The sequence below is a fragment of the Hypanus sabinus genome, chromosome 22 (genome assembly GCF_030144855.1).
Source record: "Hypanus sabinus isolate sHypSab1 chromosome 22, sHypSab1.hap1, whole genome shotgun sequence".
Classification (NCBI taxonomy): domain Eukaryota; kingdom Metazoa; phylum Chordata; class Chondrichthyes; order Myliobatiformes; family Dasyatidae; genus Hypanus; species Hypanus sabinus.
In genome coordinates, this window is record NC_082727.1 from 51,899,376 (window position 1) to 51,922,716 (window position 23,341).

Here is a 23,341-nt window from a genome sequence, read left to right on the forward strand (position 1 = left end):
TCTCTTCTAATCCCAATGCATGTCCCTGGCCCTCTGCAACATAATTTGGCATTAAAATCTCTCTCAAAGAAAATATGCACATGCGTTTTAAAAACATGACTATAATAAAATAAACCTAGAAGGAACAAACCAGAACCTAAAAGTCTTTAAGTGCCCGTTTTTGGAAACCATTACGAATTCAATTATCTTAGATGCTGGTATAGTTTTCCCCCCTCCCCTTGTTACACAAGTTCTTACACAACCACATGCAGTACATTTATAGCTAAGGATGTACAGACTGGGGGGGGGGGGGGGGGGTTGGGGGGAAAAAAGCTCTCTTAACATTAAAGTAAATTTAAGCATAAAGTTTATTGTCCAACTTTGCCAGTTCTGATTTTAACATGGCACATCACGTCAGCCTTTCTGTTGCCAACGATCAGACTTCATATGGAACTTCTATTTGGTATCCAAACTTTCCATGATGCACAACAAGCTAGAAGAGTCCAATCTGGAAGCTTCCGCACAAAGTAATGCCCATGACTCCATCAGATACCATGCATCACTCATCATCTTCCTCCTCATCTTCTTCACCATCTGAAAGTGAAGTACATGGTCGTATCTGCCGGTAACGGTCCAACCATTTCTCCACCATTTGTGTAACTAATGGATGGTTGCGTCGACGGGAGCTCCTTTGCTGTGCAACAAGAATTCCACCTTCAGTGACACAACAGTCAAGCCATTCCCTCAGTAGTTTCTCCTGCTGGTCCTCATTACCAATCTGCAGAAAGACATTTCAAATAATTAATAACTCAGCAAATTAAAGGCATCAGAAATAGCAGACACTATAAACTGGGGAACACACAAGACTACAATGGTATGGGATAATGTTTGGCTGAAGTAGAATGGGGAACAGCACTTCTGATGATAGATCAGAAATGGTACATCTAGGGCAAAAATGGAACAAAAGGATCACTCATTTGAAGGAAACATGGGCAACTATCATATATAAGGACATAGAAATTGAAGCGAAAAGAATCACTTCCTGCCCAATTCAGAGAAGATTAAGATCAGTGCATAAAATCAAAACATATGGGAATAGGGTACTGGATACTAATATGGATAAACAGATGGTAAGCAGGAAGCAGAGTTTTGAATAAATGGGTCCTTGTCCAATCGTCAAGCAATGTCTAAAGGACATATCAAAGAATCAATACTGGGGCCCGAGCTAGTCATATACAGTTGCAAGAAAAATGTTTGTGAACCTTTTGCAATTACCTGGCTTTCTACATGAATTACTCAAAATGTGGTAAGATCTTCGTCTAAGTCCCAATAACAGACAAGCACAAACTGTCTAAACTAATAACACACAAAACAATTGTACTTTTCATGGCTTTATTGAACATATTGTTTAATCTTTCTGTCCAGACTAGAAAAATTATGTGAACCCATGTACTTAATTAACTGGTAGAACCTCCTTTAGCAGCAATAACCTCCACCAAATGTTTCCTGTTGCTGCTAATCAGTCTTGCACAATGGAGAGGAATTTTAGACCATTCCTCCATACAAAACTGTTTCAGGTTATCAAAACACAATTTTTCTTCTTTTTAAATCATCTTGGTGATTTCCCCTTGTGATCTGGATCATTCTCTTGTTGTAACATCCAACTTGTGCTACCCTGACATTCTCCTGTAAAAATGTTGCAATACAATTTTGAATTCATTGCCCCCTTAATGATTGCAAGCTGTTGAGGCCCTGAGGTAGCAAAGCAGCTCCAAACCATGCTGCATACATGGGTTGAGGTTTTGGTGTTAGTATGCAGTGCCCTTTTCCCTCCTAACATTGCAGGGTGCATTTCTGTCAAAAGTTCAACATTTGCCTCATCTGTTCACAGAACTTTGTCCCAGAAGCACTGTAGAACATTTAGGAGGTCTTTTGCAAACTTGAGACAGGCAGCAATTTTTTTTTAAAAAAAGTAGTTGTTTCCTCCATGGTGTCCTTCCACAAACACCATTCTTGTTCAGTGCTTTTCTTATAGTAGACGCATGAACAGAGACTTTAGCAAGTTCTAGAGATTTCTGCAGGTCTTTTGCTGTTACTCTTGGGTCTTTTTCACTGCCTTCAACATTGCAAGTTGTGTTCTTGCTGTGATTGCTGCGGTATGCTTACTCCTAGGGAGAGTAGCAATGGTACTGTAATTCTTCCATTTGTAGACAAAATCTCTTACTATGGACTGATGAGCACACAGGGCTTCAGGAATGCTTTTGTAGCCTTTTCCAGCTTCATGCATCTCTACAATTCTTCTTCTAAGGTCCTCTGAAAGTTGGCTTGATAAAGGCATGGTGCCTTTATAAACATATCTCTTTTTTGCGAAGAGCAGGCACTGTCAATAACCTGACTGTACATCTTTCTTTATGGGTTTATGGGTGAAGGCATCTCTACAACCTACACCTTCAATTTCATCTCATTGATTGGAACACCGAACTACAAATAGCTTTTGTATATGGCATTACCCCAGAGGTTCACATACTTTTTTTGAACCTAGACTGTGATTGTTTGAATGGTGCACTCAGTATTGTCAAGTCGTACAATTGTTTGTATGTTTTCAGTTTAGGGAGATTGTGTTTGTCTATTATTGTGACTCAGAAAACCAGGTAATTCCAAAGGATACACAAATTTTTTCTTGCAACTATATTAATAATTTAGATGAAGAATTAACAGGTAATATCTTCACATTTGCAAACCACATGCAGATGGAATTGATCACTGATGACGCTGAGAAGCCTCAGAGTGATTTGGAAACGTTCACATGAGTTTTTCACTTCAAAGTCAAAAACAGAAAGCAGGTTACCTGAAACAGTGAAAGTTAGGAAAATAGGTGCAACAACACCTAGGGTGCCCTTGTGCACTGATCATTGAAAGTAAACATAGTATTGCAGCAGGGAGTCGGCAGGGCAAATATTACAATCAGCTTTCACGATAAGAGGATTCAAGTGCAGGATAAAGAGTATTTTGTTGTTGTACAAGGTCTTGGCAATGATCACTTTTAGTATTTTGCGCAATATTTCACCTCCATTGTTAGTGTTTTCAGCATTACGCCTTAACATAAATAACATTATCTTAGTGCATTATCAATCTTAGCCATTTTAAATCTCTTTTAACTGTTATAAATATGGCCATAAAGACCAAGTTATTTAACTAAAGTGCAATATTCTATATAAAAGTATCAAAGAGATCTTAGGACATTATAGCAGAATTAGGCCATTTGGCTTATTGAGTCTGCTTATTCGATCCAGGTAATTATAAATTGTTAGTGAAACTCCACAACTACAGTATTCAATCACATAGAACTGCTACAAACAAGTGAACTGCTACAATTGCTCAAGGTAAATTTCACTATTTTCTGAAGCAGATTAGAATTTTAGCAAATTGTGTCATAAAAGTTGAAAAAACAAACCTCATGAGCTGAAAGGAAGTGGATGTGCAATAGCTTCCTCTCACTGTCCACCAATGGCAAGAAGGTAATGTTGACATCATCATCTGTATTTAGGTTGGCGCCAGCACCTCGATTGTCATAGCCAACATTTTCCATAGCAACCAGTGCAGAGAAGTGGCCCCTTGTATACCCAAGAGCTATAGGGCTCTTCCAACAGAAACTCTGCTCCCATAGCAAAGGCAAATACACACCTGAGAAGAAGAAAATAAACTCATCAAATACTAATGCTAATTAACAACAATTTTACTAATAGTTCTGTTTTTGATCACTGGCACCATTTTCTTTTACCTATTACAGGCTTGCACTTATGCACCTTCTAAAGTTCTTGCCTACTTCTCAGAGAATTTTAGTGTGTATAATTTATTTATATCTATTACAATGTGACGTGCTTCTCTAAGTATATAAAGTGTGGAATAATTAAACAGGTTACAATTTCTAAATTTCATCCAAGTAATTCCACTAATCTTTTAAAAACACCTAACTGCTCTTTTAACAATCCTACTTACATAGCTGAAAAATGTCTCGGGACACAAGGTCAAATACTTAACGGGCTGGAAGGGAAGGATGCAATTATAACTAGATGATTACAATCGGGCTAAATGAACCAATCAAAATTTCATCCCTCAAGTTGCACATCTCCTCCATTTATTGTAACACCAACTGTTATTAGATTGTAAACTACATTTAACAGTCTTTTTCTCTCAGCTGGAAGACTTTATTCCACCAAACTGATGCAAGGATTGATTACATCGAACTACCAATCCACTACACAAAAACCTACACTGATGGAGCACATCCCCAAGTATCAATTTGCATAAAGATGATGAAAATAATCTAAGAAATGAATATATTTTTGAAAATCTGGCTGCCATACCTACAAAAGATGGGATTAAATATATAGTTCCTTTGAAGATAAAATTATGAAGTAATTGGGGAAAGTAAAAATAAATAATAAATATTAAAATTATTTTGAACTCCATGGAGCATGGGAGCATGTGGGGACCCTCCGATATCCAGGCAATCTTTTTTCTTCTTTCTTTCTTTAGATAAGGGTTAAGGGGGGGGGAGGGTTAAGGGGAGGGGGGGAGGATCAATATTATTTTTCTTTTTTTTTCATTACATTTATTCTTTGTAATTTTCTAAAAAATTAATAAATAAATTTAAAAAATGATGAAAAGCATAATATTGATTTGTAAAGGATTATAAACATCATGCAAATAATGCAGGCATTCTGCACAGTGAAAGAAGATATTCCTTTTACATTTAATTAAAATGTACAAACTACTTCAGAACACTAGTCTTCTCAGGAATCTGCTGTTCTTATTGGGCCACTAGACAATGATGTTCAGACTCCTAACTGCTTCTTAGCTCAGATGCATTGGGAATGGATAACAGATGGCAGCACTCCCTTCCATGTCCACATCACATGAATGCACAAAAGCCCCTTTGTTATTTTGCACTGAAAATTCAATAATAGTATTATAAATTAAAGCTTTAATGAACTATATGCAATTTAAATGATTCACAAAATTCCTTAAACTAGTGTTGGGCAAATTAATAAATAATGATGCAAATAGTGGAAGTACATCTTTTGCATACCTACAGTAGATGTATGAAATTATCTGTAAGGACAACTTGCAAACAAGGCTTGTCACTGCATTCCAGAGCATGTGACCAGCAGTATTAAAACACAGAATATACCAATTAAGAACCCCGGACTATCAATTATATAGCATTGTTTTTCCAATGATATAGGCTACCTTCGTGATCCTATGACCTAACAAATCAATTTGTAGAGGAATGATAGCCACTATATAAAAGTGAGAGGGAGAAGCAAGGCAGATATATGGAACCTAAAAGAGTGTGGTAGGAATAGGCAAATAGAGCCAAGTTTTGAGAGGTAAATGCTGAGGAAGGGACTGATAAGTAACAAGTGAAACTACACCAGAGATGGGGTGTTGTGTGGAGAGGCAGAAAAAAGTAATGTGTATAGTGAACCAGGTGGGGAGGGAACTGAAATAAATATTACATAACATAAACACTATGTTTATTGTCACAATGCCGTATTGTCACTATGTGACAAAACTTCAACAAGCTATTTAAATCATTAATCTCCACATCAATACTTCTGCACTCAGCAAAAAGTAAAAATAAAGTTAGTAACCTGGATTTTTCAGTGAATTCCTTTTACTTAAAACCCAATAGCAAAGAAATCTTATCAACATGATGGAGTTAAAAATAATGTATTCTTTAAGAAATATGCAATGCTAGTAAGAATGATGTCCTCCACACTGATAGCAGTTTTCAAATTTGATTGGCTGATGGCATTGTAAAAATTTATATTTATATGGCCTGAGAAATCATATTCCAACTTAACTGTTAGCTTTGGTTTAGTAAGAACAATTCAGGTCAGAAGATTATGAAGTCTAGTTTATAATATCGAATTGTATAACATGTGCCATTCTATTTTAGAAACATTAGCAAGGCAGTGTGTGGAACAATCAGTAGACAAAATGAGTTTGACATTTGCTAACTCCTTACCTTGAAATCGTGTGTAACCCAGAGTCTCGCCACGGAAACTCTTATAGTACTTTACTCCATATACTATAATTGGTCGGCGAAGTATATGTGCCAAAACAAAAATGTGGGTCTGCTCTAGACTGGCTCCAGGCTAAAGTGAAAAAAAAAATGAGTTCAAATTAATAATTCCATTCAAAATAGGTTGATCTCTTCTGTAAAGATATAGAAGATACGTTTTAAATGTTTCCAACATATCTTTTGTAAACAAAATGAGAATTGGGAATCATGCAATTGACAACCAACTTGAAAAATATGAATACAATCTTGTTAAGACTAGAATTCTGCATGCATTTATGACAGACAGATTTCTCATTTTCACAGATATACTACTTACTCAGAGATTCATACGAGCAAGGAAATTCAATGCAGCATGTTGTATATGCCAATAAACTAAATTAAATCAGAGTTGTTGGGAGATCCAGGAATACCAAATGTGGAAATTTTGGTAAAAGATATGTCACATTCTCCCAATCTCTGAATTTTAATTATTTATTCTGCTGTTCCTCTGGAGCAAGAAACATCATACAATATACGTACATCTGTAATCCTGCCGCTGATGAAATCAGACGTAATTAGATTTTACCTAGAAATATTAATTCTCCCTTCCCCACTCTACACAATTCAGCTATAGTCAAAGAACAGTATAGCACAAACAGGTCCTTCAGCCCACTTAGTTCATGACAAACTATTAACCTTCCTAGTCCCAACAAAGCAGATGAGCTCAGAGTGTGGATCAGTACTTGGAGCTATGATGTTATCCCATTACAGAGACTTGGGTGGCTCAGGGGCAGAAATGGCTACTTAGAATGCCAGGCTTTAGATGTTTCAGAAAGGACAGGGAGGGAGGCAAAAGAGGTGGGGGCATGGCACTGCTGATCAGAGATAGTGTCACAGCTGCAGAAAAGGAGGACCTCATGCAGGGATTGTCTACTCTGTGGGTGAAAGTTAGAAACAGGAAGGGGTCAATAACTCCACTTTTTTTTTATTGACAGCCAATAATAACAGGGACATCGAGGAGCAGATATGGAGACAGATTCTGGAAAGGTGCAGTAATAACAGGGTTGACGTGATGGGGGATTTTAATTTCCCGAATATTGATTGGCATCTCCCTAGAGTGAGGGGTTTAGATGGGGTGGAGTTTGTTAGGTATGCTCAGGAAGATTTCCTGACACAGTATGTAGATAAGCCTACAAGAGGAGATGCTGCACTTGAACTGGTAGTGGGAGAGCATTTTGGAGATGGTGATCACAATTCCATCTTCTTTACCATAACATTAGAGAGGGATAGGTTTAATTGGACTAAGGGGAAATAAGAAGCTATCAGGCAGGAACTTGGAAGCATAAATTGTGAACAGATGTTCTTAGGGAAATGTACAGCAGAAATGTGGCAACTGTTCAGGTGACATTTGTGTGGCATTCTGCACCGGTACATTCCAATGAGACGGAAAGAATGGTAGGGTACAGGAATCGTATTGTACAAAAGCAGTTGAAAATCTAGTCAAGCACAAAAGCTTACAAAAGGTTCAAAAAACTAGGTAATGATAGAGATCTAGAAAACTAAAAGACTAGCAGGAAGAAGCTTAAGAATTAAATTCGGAGAGCCAGAAGGGGCCATGGTGAGCAGGAGTAAAGAAACCCAAGGCATTCTACAAGTATGTGAACAGCAAGAGGATATGACATGAGAGAATAGGACCAATCAGGTGTGACAGTGGAAAAGTGTGTACAGAACCAGAGGAGGTAGTGGAAGTCCTTAATGAATATTTTGCTTCAATATTCACTACAGAAAAGGATCTTGGCAATTGTAGGGATGACTTAGAGCAGACTGAAATGCTTGAACATATAGACATTAAGAAAGAGGAGCTTTTGGAAAGCATCATGTTTGTTAAGTCACTAGGACCAGACGAGATGTACCCCAGGCTACTGTGGGAAGCAAGGGAGGAGATTGCTGAGACTCTGGCAATGAACTCTGCATCATCAATGGAGACGGGAGAGGTTCCAGAGGATTAGAGGGTTGCAGATGTTGTTCCTTGTTCAAGAAAGGGAGTAGAGATAGCCCAGGAAATTATAGACCACTGAGTCTTACTTCAGTGGTTGGTAAGTTGATGGAAAAGGTCTTGAGAGGAGAGGCATAAATGATTAGGAATAGTCAGCATGACTTTGTCAAAGGCCTTACAAGCCTGAATGAATTTTTTGAGGATGTGACTAAACACGTTGATGAAGGTAGAGCAATAGATGTAGTGTATATGGATTTCAGCAAAGCATTTGACAAGGTAACCCATACAAGGCTTATTGAGAAAGTAAGGAGGCATGGGAACCAAGGGGACCTTGCCTTGTGGATCCAGAACTGGTTTTCACACAGAAAGCAAAGAGTGGTTGTAAAGGGGTCATAATCTGCATGGAGTTTGGGGACCAGTGGTGTGCCTCAGGGACCTGTTCTGGACCCCTACTCTTCGTGCTTTTTATAAATGACCTGGATGAGGAAGTGGGGGGATGGATTAGTAAACTGCTGATGGCACAAATGTTGGAGGTGTTGTGGATATGTGTGGAGAGCTGTCAGAGGTTACAGTGGGTCATCGATAGGATGCAAAACTGGGCTGAGAAGTGGCAAATGAATTTCAAACCAGATAAGTGTGAGGTGGTTCATTTTAGTAGGTCAAATATGATGGCAGAATTTAGTATTAATAGTAAGACTCTTAACAGTGTGAAGGATCAGAGGGACCTTGAGGTCCAAGTCCATAGGACCCTCAAAGCTGCTACGCAGGTTGTGTGGTTAAGAAGGCATACAGCATATCAGCCGTCATCAACCGTGGGATTGAGTTCAAGAGCTGACAGGTAATATTACACCTAAACAGGACCCGATCAGACCCTACCTGGAGTACTATGCTCAGTTCTGGTTGCCTCACTATAGGAAGGATGTGGAAACTATAGAAAGGGTGCAGTGGAGATTTGCAAGGATGTTGCCTGGATTGGTGAGTATGCCTTACGAGAACAGGTTGAATGCACTTGGCCTTTTCTCCTTGGAGTGACAAAGGATGACCTGATAGAGGTGTATAAGATGATGAGAGGCTTTGATCATGTGGATAGGGCTTTTTCCCAGGGTAAAATGACAATCACGAGAGGACACAGTTTTAAGGTGCTTGGAAGTAGGTACAGAGGAGATGTCAGGGGTAAAGTTACTACCAATCCCTCTACTTCCTCATCCAGGTCATTTATAAAAATCACGCAGAGTGGAATGGGCTGCCGGTGACGGTGGTGGAGGCGGATACAGTAGGGTCCTGTATAGCTTGGAAAAATAGAAGGCTATGGGTTACTCAAGGTAATTTCTAAAGTAAGCACACGTTCGACACAGTATTGTGGGCCAAAAGGCCTGTATTGTGTTGTAGGTTCTTCTATGTTTCTATGACCTGCACCCTAGAACATAGCCCTCCATACCCCTCCCAAGTTTAGGTACCTACCCAAATGTCTCTTAAATGTTGAAATGAAACAGGAATCCATCCACTGGCAGCTCACACTTCCACCAGCCAGAGTGAAAGTCCCCCTCATGTTTCCCTTAAACATTTCATCTTTCACCACTAACCCATGACCTATAGTACTAGTCTCACCCAATTTATATTTCTCTTTAGTCCCTTCACTTTCATTTTCACATATTAAAAACAAACTGATCTAATGATTTAAGCAGCTGATGGCCGAGCCTCTTCAGAACCTATATATAACTAACACATACTTCTACCAGATTAGGCACAAAATATTATCACTGCTCAAGAGACATTCTTTGAACTGTTGTAGGAAATTAAGAAGAATCATTATTATCAACCATTGTAAAAAGTATCTAACTAGATTTAAGTGCATGCTAAATATTTTTGCAGTCAATGCTTTTCTTAACCATTTTTGGACTTCAACAAACCATTACTTGTGCCCATTTCCTTATCTCTTGTGCATGGTATTGTTAAATGAAGTTAACAGTTAATCCAATTTAATCTATCTACTTGTTTCAACACATCTCTTTCCAAATTATAGTGCTGTATGAACTACTTGTCACCTCCTGTCTTCACTTCAAATTTGGGATACTAAGGATCTGAAGCATTTTTCAACTCTGCTGTGTGTGTTATAGCGCCTGTGTGGTTAAGTTTCCAAATATTTATAAATGATTTTTATGGTTATGCATTTTTTAAACAAAAAAAATTATTTTTACCCAATTAGTTGGAACAATAAAATTCAATCTACTGGTGAGAATAATTAACATAAGTAAACACCACATGATAAGGCTAGTTAAAAACGCTGATCAATTAAATTAGGACATTAGCAAAGTGAATACGGTATGCAGGAGATTGGACATTGTGATGGTGCAGAGGGAGATGCATGCCAAGGAAAGGGAAAGAAGGTCATGGGATGGTAAGCAAGGGATAAATGCCAGGAAAGCAGACAAATTTAAGTACAATGGAATCCTTGTGGTGGAACATTTTTAAAGCAGTACAAAATAAAAAAGAGCATTCAAAACATGGAATTCCTCATTACAGTCAACATGAAGCAGATGAAGTGCCTTGTACAAAAAATAACCTAAATTAATTGAAAAGTTGTAACATACTTTTGTACTATCATACTAAAAAAAACACACCAAATAAACAGCACATATCATGCTGAAATTATGAAATTATGTTTTATAAAAAGACTTAAGAGAATGATAGCTTGACCAAACAAACAGTAGCCTGAGGGGCAACCTCCTCTTATATTTTGTTTTATTGCCAGACATTCAAACCATGGCCCACAATCAGCAACTGTTTGCTTGCCAAGTGAAGGGAACACCCCGAAGGTTGAAGATAAAGTTGACATTCAATGTTGAAATTAATCTGATAAAAGTTCTTTTCTGTTTAAATTATGGATTTAAATTTATTGCAAGAAATGGCCAAGTAGGAGAGATGAGCATGCTTGTCCAAAATAAAAACAGAACTGAAGAAAGGTCATAGACTTGCTTGCCAGAAAATGTCTGAACTGCAGATTTTTGCTTTTGAAATGTTTTAAGTCTGACTGTAAAAGTCTTCACCATAATTAACCAGAGAATGAGGTTAAACAGCTGGCGATTTTGGTGTGGTATACTGCAGGTGAAAAATTCCAAAGAGCATGACTACAAATGCTGAGTCTTTTTGAAGTCAGCAGTAATGTCATTTACCTGACTTGCAAGAGAGAGAATGAATGCCCAATCTTCCTGCCACTGCTCCTCCCGCAGAGAGAAATGCAACCCAAAGCTCTGAGAGTACCAAGACTCCCATTCCTTCCAGCGTGTATAAAACCTAACAAGGAAAAAGATTAGATGCAATAATTGTATATATGAAAGTAAGGTCTGCAAATAGTACCACTGACCTTACAGTTTGCTCTTCAACACAGAAGTAGCTAGGGCAGGGATATCCAATCAGTGGTTCAGAGACCATACTGTTCCATTCTAATGACCTATGAAATTCCACCATGCATAAATCCAAAATGTACCTGGTAGAGCAAGCTCTTCTCTGGGATCTCATTGCATTAAGAGCACGGTGGTGTTGTTCAAGTTAGGGTACAGTTCAAGTTGATTACAGGCTAGATCAGGCAAGGATGGAGGAGATGGGAGTTTTCAAACTCATATAGCAGGAGGTGCTAGATTTTACTGAAACATCCTATGTATTCCAACTTACAAAAATGAAATTGCAACTTGGCGAGTTAAATATGAAATAAGTATCAGGAAAGAATGAATAATTTAACAAAGAAGTCGCTATAAAGCATAAAGCTTGCACTTACATAGTACATTAAAATACCATCTTTAAGAGCCACATGAACAGTAGTCAGACCTCAGCTAAGTTCACATCCATATGACAAACTCATCACCAGTAAACACATTCTAATTGAAGCTAATAGTGAACCTAGATAATTGATGCACAAGCCCATGTACCACCATTAATATACAGCATTTTGATAGCACTCTAATTGATATAAGATGAACTGTGAGGGGGAGCAGGCAGCCACTAAACAGTGACTAAAGTCTAGGCTTTCTCAGAAGAGGAAACACTCCTCCATTAAAACCATTTAGGAACTTGTCTGCTTCAATCCAAGTCATCCCTCACACTTCCAAATTCTGGTGGATTTAAGCCTAGGCTGTATAGCCTCACCTCATAAGAAAAATCCACCCATTCCTGTGTACATAAATTAAGATTATGTATTAACATTCTTATTTAAATTTGACAAGATTTGCACACAGAGCTTCAGAACCTTATTAATGTGCTGAACAACTGAGGAATAACCTTCCTACTTTGATTTGCAAGTTTTTATGTCTATTAAGCAGCTGGATAGAAATTAGATTGAAGCATAAACTAATTTCCACTGTAAGTCAGCTGTATTAATTTCTTCAGATACAAAGCAAATGTGAACATGATTATTTTTGTAAATTTCCACTCTTTGGTTTTCATTACCCACTGGTGTATACAAGATTTTGAAACAATAAATAAATGTTGATATTAAAAGATGTTAGAAAGACAACAAGCAACTAGATAAATTTAAAAAACTCTCAGCTCCAAGAATTAGGTCAGTATAGAAAAGTAGAATGCTAAGACTCAATTAGGACAACAGCAAATATGACCGATCTCAGTAGAAAGAAATATGGGAATAGGCCAAAATCACTGGACTGATAGGGTCATCGAAGCCTATAGAATAATAAATTAAATTTTCAAGTGTGTGAAAGCATTTTTTTTTTGATGCATGACCCTCATTAGCTGTTAAAGCCATCCTGCTGGACTTTGGGGTGAGAAGGGCTATTACAATAGGTTATTGGAAGCTTCTGCATTGCTCAGGCAAGTCCCAGTATGGACAGAAAGGATACCAAGCTAACAAGATCCAGTCCCAAAAAAACCAGAGAAGTTTGCCAAGATCTCAAGTAAGGTCATATTGATGTTGAACTTTAAAGAGCAATTTCTAAACTTCTATCAATTCACAGAAACAATTTAATAAAAGCAATAATTACAATGTTAGTTTGAAGTGTTGACTTGCTTTAAGTCAATTACAAGAACTTGCTGGAGCACTTTTATAGATTGAACTGAACAAACTTTCTTTGCAAATATCAACATTGTAGTTAAAACTCATACCAATGTGAGCAGTCATGCAAGCTGTCATGAAGAGCTTTCCGCAGAACCGAATCTTTGTCATAAATACCCCACGTTGCTTGTAGTACTGAGTCAAGCAGACAGTCACCTGCTGTGCGATTCCAGAGAGCATACAGTCGGCTATCAAGACGGCTTCCAAGTTCCAAAGACCAGTTTATAATAGGGGACTCCTCTTCTAATTCTACAAATCCAGAATATGAGATTTAAAATAACCAACTAATCTGCAAATTAAAGGTTAACAAAAATACCTTATCACAATATTGACACTGATGAAATAATTGGATTTATTTAAAGAAAAAAGGTCTTCAATGCTCCAGTTGTTAGCAAGAGGATGGCACTTACCTTAAGTGCATGGGTTAGTTCATAAATCTCCGGACAGTCAATCCTCAAATAGATAATAAATTGGACTTTTGTACTCAAAGGTCAAACAATTAACTGCTGACAGCAGGAATGAAGAAAACTGACCCACTCCTGCACATCTTATGGGACAGATATAGGCCATACACTCCCTGGAGCATGTCATGTAATTAAAACCATTAAACTGTTTCTTCACATGAGCAGGGGAAGAAAAAGAGAAGGAGGGCGAGAGACTGGTGGCTGGGTGTGGTGAAAGAAGGCAAACCCAGGACTTCACATAGTAGTACACACAAAATGCTGGTGGAATGCAGCAGGCCAGGCAGCATCTATAGGGAGAAGCGCTGTCGACGTTTCGGGCTGAGACCCTTTGTCAGGACTAACTGAAAGGAGAGATAGTAAGAGATTTGAAAGTAGGAGGGGAAGGGGAAAATGATAGGAGACCGGATGGGGTGGGGTAAAGCTGAGAGCCTGACAGGTGACTGGCAAAAGGGATACAGAGCTAGAGAAGGGAAAGAATCATGGGACGGGAGGCCTAGGGAGAAAGAAAGGGGAGGGGAGTAGCAGAGGGAGATGGAGAACAGGCAGAGTGATGGGCAGAGAGTAAAAAAAAACAACTAAATATATCAGGGATGGGGTAAGAAGGGGAGGGGCATTAACTGAGGTTAGAGAAGTCAATGTTCATGCCATCAGGTTGGAGGCTACCCAGCCGGTATATACGGTGTTGTTCCTCCAACCTGAGTGTGGCTTCATCTTGACAGTAGAGGAGGCCATGGATAGACATATCAGAATAGGAATAGGATGTGGAATTAAAATGTATGGCCACTGGGAGATCTGCTTTCTCTGGCAGACAGAGCGTAGGTGTTCAGCGAAATGGTCTCCCAGTCTGTATCGGGTCTCACCAATATATAAAAGGCCAGACCAGGAGCACCAGATGCAGTATACCACACCAGCCGACTCACAGGTGAAGTGTCGCCTCACCTGGAAGGACTGTCTGGGGCCCTGAATGGTGGTGAGGGAGGAAGTGTAAGGGCAGGTGTAGCACTTGTTCTGCTTGCAAGGACAAGTGCCAGGAGGGAGGTCAGTGGGAACGGATGGGGGGGATGAATGGACAAGGGAGTCGCGTAGGGAGCGATCCCTGCGGAAAGCAGAAAAATGGGGGGAGGGAAAGATGTGCTTGGTAGTGGGATCCCGTTGGAGGTGGTAAAAGTTACGGAGAATTATACGTTGGATCCGGAGGCTGGTGGGGTGGTAGTGATCTACTTCACATAGTAGATCACTTCTTTGCACTGCTCCAAATTAATCCTGGACCATTCAAGGAAGACATACACATTGTATAATTTAAACTAAACTCTAATAACTGTCAGAAATATTATCAATTTAAATAGAATTTTAAAAACTACCTTTCTGTACATCCCGATCAAGCACCTCATCAAACAGCTTTTCCTGGACAGACGGTGGGAGATCTTCAACATCTGCAAGAAATAAATGACAAATTCAGATCATACAATTTCACTCATTCTTAACACCAATCTATAAATACGTAAAATTTCTGGTATCTAGCAAGTTCCTGGACCATAAAGCACTTATGCAATTCCATTTCATATGTTTATTTTTATTCATTCTATTCCATGTTCGAGACCAGCATTTATTGCTCATCCATAATTGCTCAAGGAGTTTACCATCATGCTGTCGTCTTCAGTCCTGCTGATAATGAACAGGCTTTGGGGGGTGTGGGGGGTGTGATAGTCCAAATATATTTCCCAGTCAACAGTGGCCACCAGGATGTTGGTGATGAGGGATTCATAAATGATAAAATCACTGAGTATCAAAGGCTAGTAATTAAAAGACTCGAGTTGGAGATGGCCTCTGATTGTGACTTGCTACATACTTAGTGACCACCTCATGAGATACACTGGCACACCTGCTTGTTAAGGCAAATATCTAATCAGCCAATCATGTGACATCAGCTCAATGCATTAAAGCATGTGGACATGGTCAAGATGTTCTGTTGTTGTTAAGACCAAACATCAAAATAGGGAAATTATGTGACTCAGTGACTTTGACTGTAGAATAATTACTGGTGCCAGGCAAGGTAGTTCAAGCATCTCAGAAACTGCTGATCTCCCGGGATTTTCACGCACAACAGTCTCTAGCATTTGCAGAGAATGGTGCAAAGAACAAAAAGCATCCAGTGTGCAAAAACAGCTTGCTAAGGAGGTCAAAGGATAATGACCACACTGTTTCAAGCTAACAGGAAGCCAACAGTGTTACAACAAAGGTGTGCAGAGAAGCATCTCTGAATGTACAACACATCAAACCTTAAAGTTTGGGAGCCGGCTCAGTAGGACATGGTAACGGAGAGGAAGGTTTATGTAATCTGTAAGTTTTATAGTTGGTGGCCACTTTATTAGGTACAGGAGATATCTAATAAAGTAGCCACTGAATATAAAGGTTGTGCACATCTAGAACTTCTTGCATACAGGTGAATAGAAACATTATGCAATTAGCTAACATCCCCAATTCTCAATGTACGGTCAGTAGACGGAAATGGTGGGGGGGAGCTTGGTGGAATTTTGTTCACTGGGAAAAATTTATATTCATACCATCAGGCTATCTTCCTCTATTCCCCATTCTGATCTTTTACTTCTTATCTGCCTATTACTTCCCCTTGGGTCCCCTCCCCTACCCTTTCTCCTTTTGTTTACTTGCCCACATGTTTAAGGCATATATTAGAAGTAAAGGTTCAATAATAATATTGCAGGTTTGATGGAAATTAAGCTTCCACAATGACTACAGTTACAAAATAATTAAATGAATATCAATGTTCTAACATTCAGAAAGCATCCATAAAATTCACATCTGAATTGTCAATCGTACTGCAAAGGAATAGAAAATTATAACAACACAATAACTTGACAGAACTTGTTCTACACAGGAACAGGTTGCATTTGCACATTCAGGATTGCTAATCTCATCAGCAACAAGTTATTAATAAAAATTTGGAACAAGCAGAAAGATAATATATGAAGCAGGATTAAGTGCAAATGTAAAAATATTTTTAAGATTAAGATGCATCCAGATTTCTAATGAATACACAGAAAGGTTTCTGCCCAGATGGAAAGTAGGAAGACATGAGATACGAGACCGCAGATGCTGTAATCTGGAGCAAGAAGCAATCTGTTTCACATCTGAGGTGTGGGGGGAGGCAAAGGAATTGTAAATGTTTCTGGTGAAAACCCTGTATTAACAATTCTCCTCCCCCATTAACGGTACTCAAATTGCTAAGCTCTTGATAATAGATGGATTTTGGCTTTAAAAAATGCACAAGAGAAGAAAAAGCACCATGTCATTTGTCATCTGGCACAATCTCCTACCTCAACATTACTTTCCAAACTTTCAACATTTTTCCAATTGCCTTAATATCAGTAACCTGTTTTTGAATCCAGTCAACAATGAGGCTCCTTTCACTTCTTCTACTCCCATCATCCAGGGTCTCACACTTACCCAAAAAGGCAACAATTAATTTGCATTTCATCCAGTCTAGTACTGACTGTTCACAATGTGGTCTCGCTCACATTGGATATTGGGAAAACCAGGGATTGGGTACTCACTTTGCTAAGTGTCTGTGCTCATTCTGCTAGAGTGAGCCAAAGCTCTCACATGCCTGTCGCTTTAATTCAACTTACCACTCAAACTCCAGCCTCTGTCTGGGACCTCCAGGATTGCTATATTAAGCCCCAATGCAAGATCAAGCAAGAATCAACTTCTCATGTTTTGTCTGGCACGCTGCAATGTTCTAGACTAAATACTGAATTCTCAAACCTTAATCAACCATCTTTTGTTCCCGTTTGTATCAGGGCTGGCTGTTTTTACCTACAATTTCCCTCTCATTTGTCCAGTCTGGTCTCCTGGACATGTCCTTGATTCAATCTATACAAAATTATGGAGACACAATGATGTGTTCTGATGTGTTGACCACCCTTCTGCTCCACAGATAAGTCCTGTAAACAATACTGTTACCTGACCTCCTGAGTTCCTCCAGCAGTTTGTTTTTTGCTATACAACATTAGAGACTTTACAGTATTAACAACATATTAAATATAGTAGCTCCTTGACAATACTTCACCCAATCAGAGAAATTCCCATTACTGCCCACCTTTCACTTTCTCTGTCACCCAGTCTCACTTGTTTCCTTCTCACTCTGAAGATCTAAGATCTGATATGTTAACAGTTTCCTTTCACAGGTGCTGCTTCACCTGCTTACATTTCCCAGCAGTTTTTGTCAGTTAAAATCTAACTAAAGCAATTTTCTGAATAAAGCTTATACTCTTCTTCAAAATGAGAAAAACACAAAATTTCTGGTACATTTTACTTGTTAAGCTTCTTCAAATTATTTTTTCAAATCACCAACATCCTCTAAAGTTGTTACAAACTCCAGTGAGTATGGACACAGCCTGGTCAAACATCACACTTGTCAATGACATCAAGCTGGAGAGCTCCTAACTGCCTCCACAGTACTCCTCAACTTAGGAAACCAGCACTGAAACTGTGCACAGTACTTTGGGTGTGGCCTTACCAATACATTATTGATGATGATATTTTTAAATAGTGGTGCTAGAAGGTTTATGAACCCTGTAGATTTTTCTTTCTGCATAAATGGCCTAAAATATGATCAGATGTTCACACAATCCTAAAACTAGATAAAGAGAACCCAATTAAATAAATAACACAAAAAATTATACTTGTTCACTTACTTATTGAGAAAAATGATCCAATGTTACGTGTATACATTGGAAAAGGTATGCGGACCTTTGCTTTGAGTAACTGGTGTGACCATCTTGTACAGCAATAACTTCAACCAAACATTTCCAGTAACTGTTGATCAGTCCAACACATTGGCTTGGAGGAATTTTAGGCCATTCCTCCTTACAAAACTACTTTAATGCTGGAATGTTGGTGGGCTTCCTAATATGCACTGCTTGCTTCAGGTCCTTCCACACAACATTTCTACAGGATTAAGGTCAGGACTTTGACTCGGCCATTTCAAAACACAAATTTTGTTCTTTTTAAACCATTCTGTTGTTAATTTATTCTCGCCTTTCAGATCATTGTCTTGTTGCATTATCCAACTTCTTTTAAGTTTCAGGTGATGGACTACTACCCTGACATTCTCCTGAAAAATATCCTGATACAATTTTTGAATTCATTGCTCCCTCAACAACTGCAAGCTGTCCAGCTGAGGCAACAAAGCAGCCCCAACTATGATGCCCCTTCCACCATGCCTCACAGTTGAGATGAGGTTTTGGTGTTGGTGTGCAGTGCCCTTTTTCCTCCAAACATAGCAATGTGCGTTTCTGCCAAAAAGTTCAATTTTTGTCTCATCTGTCCACAGAACATTGTCCCAAAAGTGTTGCAGAGCATCCAGGTGGTTTTTTGCAAACTTGAGACATGGAGCAATAAAATTTATGAGCAGTGGTTTCTTCTATGGTGTCCTTCGATAAACACCATTCCTGTTCAGTATTAATCTTACAATAGACACTTGAACAGAGACTTTAGCAAGTTCTACAGATTTCTGCAGATCTTTTGCTGTTAGCCGTGAATTTTTTTTTACCTCTTTCAGCATTACATATTGTGCTCTTGCTGTGATCTTTGCAGGACGCCCACTCCCGGGGGAGGAGCAAAAGTACTATAATTCCTCCATTTGTAGACAAAAATCTCTTACCCTGGACTGATGAGCACACAGGGCTTCAGAAAAGCTTTTGTAGCCTTTTCCAGCTTCATGCATCTCTACAATTCTTCTAAAGTCCTCTGAAAGCTGCTTTGATCAAGGCATGGTGCACATAAACAAATATTTCTTGAGAAGAGTAGGCTCTGTCAGTAACCTGACTTTGTGTCTTTATATTAGACAGGACACCTCTGCAACCCACACCTCCAATCTCATCTCATTGATTGGAGCATCTGATTCCAAATAGCTTTTGTAAAAGGCATTACCCCAGAGATTTACATATATTCTAACAAATACTTGTAATATTGGATCATTTTTCTCAATAAATAAATGAATAAGTATAATGTTTTTTGTTATTTATGAGAGATCTCTTCATCTAGCTTGAGGACGTGTGACGATCTGATCACATTTTAGGCCATAGTTATGCAAAACTAGAGAAAATTATACAGGGTTCACAAACTTTCTAGCACCGCTGTACTATATTCCATCTGTAATAAAGAACAACAGTATATTTAACTTTCTTTTTAAGAAATGAGATTTTGGCATCAAAATTACAAATTTTTGAAGGTCCCAATTCTGAAACAGACCAGATATTCCCTGCCACAGTAAGCATTTTCTCAATTCGTTTGAAATACCAAAACCTCAGTATTATTACTATGTTCAATAACTTCTTGATAGTGTGACCATTGGAGTTCTGGCAACACTGCAAATATGCTGCGTTACCAAAGGTTAATACATCCAGCTGAAACAAAGAACATATGATGTAGTCTTACCAAACCTTTATATAATTACAACAACAATTTCTGCTTTATGCTCTAGCTCCCAATATAGAAAGGCTCCCATTTCATTAGCCTTACTTTGACGTCTGCCTATGCCCTCTTCGATAGTATGATGAAGTCAAACTCAGGTTGGTGGAGCAACATCTCAAATTCCATCTGGGTAGCCTCCAATCAGATGGCAGGAACATCAATTTTTCCAAATTCTGGTAATTTCCCCTCCTCCCATTTTCAATTCATCATTCTGGTTACCCTCTCATCCCTTCTCTTCTCCTCACAAGCAAGGCAGCTCCCTGGATTCCCTTACTCCTTCCCCTTTCTTCCGTCCTCTTCAGCCCATTAACATCTCCCACCCAACTGCTCCCAGTTTTATGCATCATCCTTCTCCCAACACCCCCTCACCCAATTTCACCTCAAAGCTTCCAGCTTCTACTGCTCCCCCTCCCCTACCATTTTATTCTGACTTGTGCATATTTCCTCTTCACTCTTGATGAAGGGTCTCAGTCCGAAACATTGACTGTTTATTCCCCTCCATAGATGCTGCCTAACTTGATAAGTTCTTTCAACATTGTGTGTTGATCAAGATGTTCCTTCAAATCTGCAAAATCTCATTTTTATGAGCCTAAAACTATATTTTTTTACATCTTCCACTTATGAGCTACATACACAAACGTCATTTTAATGAATTTCTACAGCAAGTAGTTTTACACAATTTATTCAGATCTATTATTTTGCAAGCAGAGTCCTTTTTTGTTCTATATATTGATCCTTTGTTTTTAAACATAACCTGTCATTCATTTGGCACCAGCTGAAGAATAATTTTGAAAAGTTTACCACTTCTAGCCTCTCACATCCAATTAAAGTCTGAGTCAGTCTTAGAAAAGAAAACATCGGTGTCCCTGAAAGTTGCTGTCATGTTGCACAGCCATAACAAGGTATATCTAGAAGTATCAAAGATATACCATATCCTGGTTTCTACCTCCAGCTTTGAAACAGGTGCTCAGAATGCGACATATGCAAAAATTAAGTAACACTTTCACTCAAAGAACTCAAGACATAATCTGCTTTGAGCAAATCAGCATTTGTTGCTCCTTGTCAATTTATGCCTCCACAAATAGGAATTATTTTTGTCCTTTGCAGTGAGGTGTCAATGGAATCTAGGTTAGTGCAGTTGACCTTTGAATTAACAGCTAATATTTAGTGATTAAAACCATCATACAGCTTCATGATCAACAGAGCATCCAAGAACCATCAGTGCAAGTACTACTGTTAACTGTGACCGGTATTTTAACTAAAATTGGTATCTTGGTGCTATCTAGAAAAGCATTTTCATTATGTAAAGTGCTACTGGCAAGCTCAGGCAAAATTATTACATAAACTAAGTTCCTTTTTCTTTCAAACTTCAAAGATACAAATGAAGTAAAAAAGATGCATCCAGGTTGAAGATAAATCATTTAGGGCTTAGATTGCATGATGAATTGCAAACCTACGTACCTGAATAACCTATACGTTACTCTGTGGCTATACCCTGATGGCTCATTTTTATTCAAAGGTGCATTTAATGTCAGAAAAATGAATACAATATTCATGCTGAAATGTTTTTCTGGTGGATTTCCACTGAACTTAGCATTAAAAAGCTGGAGAGAAGATATATATATGTATATGTATATATATGAAGTTTTATACCAGGAATGTCATCCTGTTAGGTTACTTTATCTTAGATGCTGTTAAATTATTAACTTAAAGATGTTTTCAATTAATTCATTTTAATTTTTAATTATTTAAATTTGAATCCAAATTAATTAAATCTAAATCTTAACCCTTCTCAATTCAATTCATCATATGTAGAGTTTACTTCACCCAAAATTCTTCACCCAGATGGGCAAACTGAGCAGGTGACGTCCGGATTCCTTGTCTGATCGAGCACAATCTGACCCATAAAGTTTTCCGCAACATCAAATCTGCTGATTTTGGATTATTATATCTGATAACTACAGATTCAGTCAATATTAAACTAGTTTCCTTCACTATTTAAAAACATTCCAAAATATGAAAGTAGCCACAAAATTTACATCCACAACTTCATTTCAGTGTAATGGACATATCCTTATTTAAAATAATATGCATGGGCACAATAAAGTGAAGCCTATTTGTGCTGTAAAACTATAATTCTATTTAATGCATTACTTTATACAATCATTATGTTATATTAAATAAGTACAAATTAGAACATTAACAAACCTTAGTAGAACACTATCTATTATGAATCTCATCTGGAGTGTACTGATGATTTTAGAAAATGGATAGGCTTTTTTTTACTTAGTCATTCAAAATTCCTGAAAATAATTTGATAAAGTGTAATTTTGCCTCAGTGTCGCACAGAACATTAATTAACAATTTTACAAATAGCCACTGCTCTGGCAGTGAATTTCTATGTGACTTCTCAGCAAAGTAGAATAATTGCCTCTTAACCATCATCACTGGGACTTGTACTATGCAGTCTGCTGTTCTGCAGATCAATGCTTGCATTTTTAGGTGACTGCAAAAAAAAAATCAGCTGTATATAAAGCAGTGAAGTATGGTAAATAGTATCAGTCCAAACAACTTCAAATGTTTGATCAGCTTCAGCATACTTATACAAACTCAAAATGCAAGTGCCTATTATTTAATACTACTTGAATTATGATTTGTTGATCTGTAACATCGTTGGTGACTAATACTCATCAGCTCTCTTGAGTAGTTTCCTTAGGTTCGCAATTTTCTTCAGTTCTACAAGATTTCAATATCTCAGTTGTGATGAGAAGTTGATTCTCCTTATTTTGATGCAATGATCACTACATATAGATACCTTAGCTAGGATCAGGGGCTCCCAACCTGGGATCCACGGACACCTTGCTTAATGATACTGGTCCATGGCATATATAAAAAAATTTGGGAACCACTGGCCAGGATAAAACATTGTATCTACCCTGTCAAGCTTTGAAAATTTTGCATACTTCAACACAGACATATCTTACTCAGTCTGATTAATCTCTGTCATCAACTCCCCACCAGTAAGTAAGTCTGCTGAAATTAATTGCACTACCTCTTTGTAAATACATTGCTCATTTAATAAGAGATAACACCTGTACACAATACTGCAGATGTGATTTCATCAGGAACTTCACTTGTAACTATTGCTTATGTATTCTTTCATGTTCAATTGAACATGAAAGAATACATTGTTTGTAATCCCATTATCTATGTATCAATCAATTATGTTGATATTAATAATAATAATAAAAAGATTGAAAAAGAAAGAAAGGAAC

The 23,341-nt window shown here is 38.1% G+C and overlaps 1 protein-coding gene across 3 annotated transcripts in view; it reads right to left on the reverse strand.

Moving 5' to 3' along the window:
• Positions 1–277: 277 nt before the first annotated feature.
• Positions 278–23,341, reverse strand: part of LOC132379606 (ubiquitin thioesterase ZRANB1) — a 69,440-nt gene continuing 46,376 nt past the window's right edge. For all 3 annotated transcript variants that reach the window (XM_059947725.1, XM_059947726.1, XM_059947724.1), the window contains exons 5-10: positions 14,933–15,004; positions 13,158–13,356; positions 11,219–11,339; positions 6,014–6,143; positions 3,434–3,663; positions 278–757 (exon numbers count right to left, since the gene is read on the reverse strand). In XM_059947725.1, the coding sequence (XP_059803708.1) occupies positions 539–757; positions 3,434–3,663; positions 6,014–6,143; positions 11,219–11,339; positions 13,158–13,356; positions 14,933–15,004 (971 nt within the window). In that variant the 3' untranslated portion in view covers positions 278–538. The remainder of the gene's footprint in view (positions 758–3,433; positions 3,664–6,013; positions 6,144–11,218; positions 11,340–13,157; positions 13,357–14,932; positions 15,005–23,341) is intronic.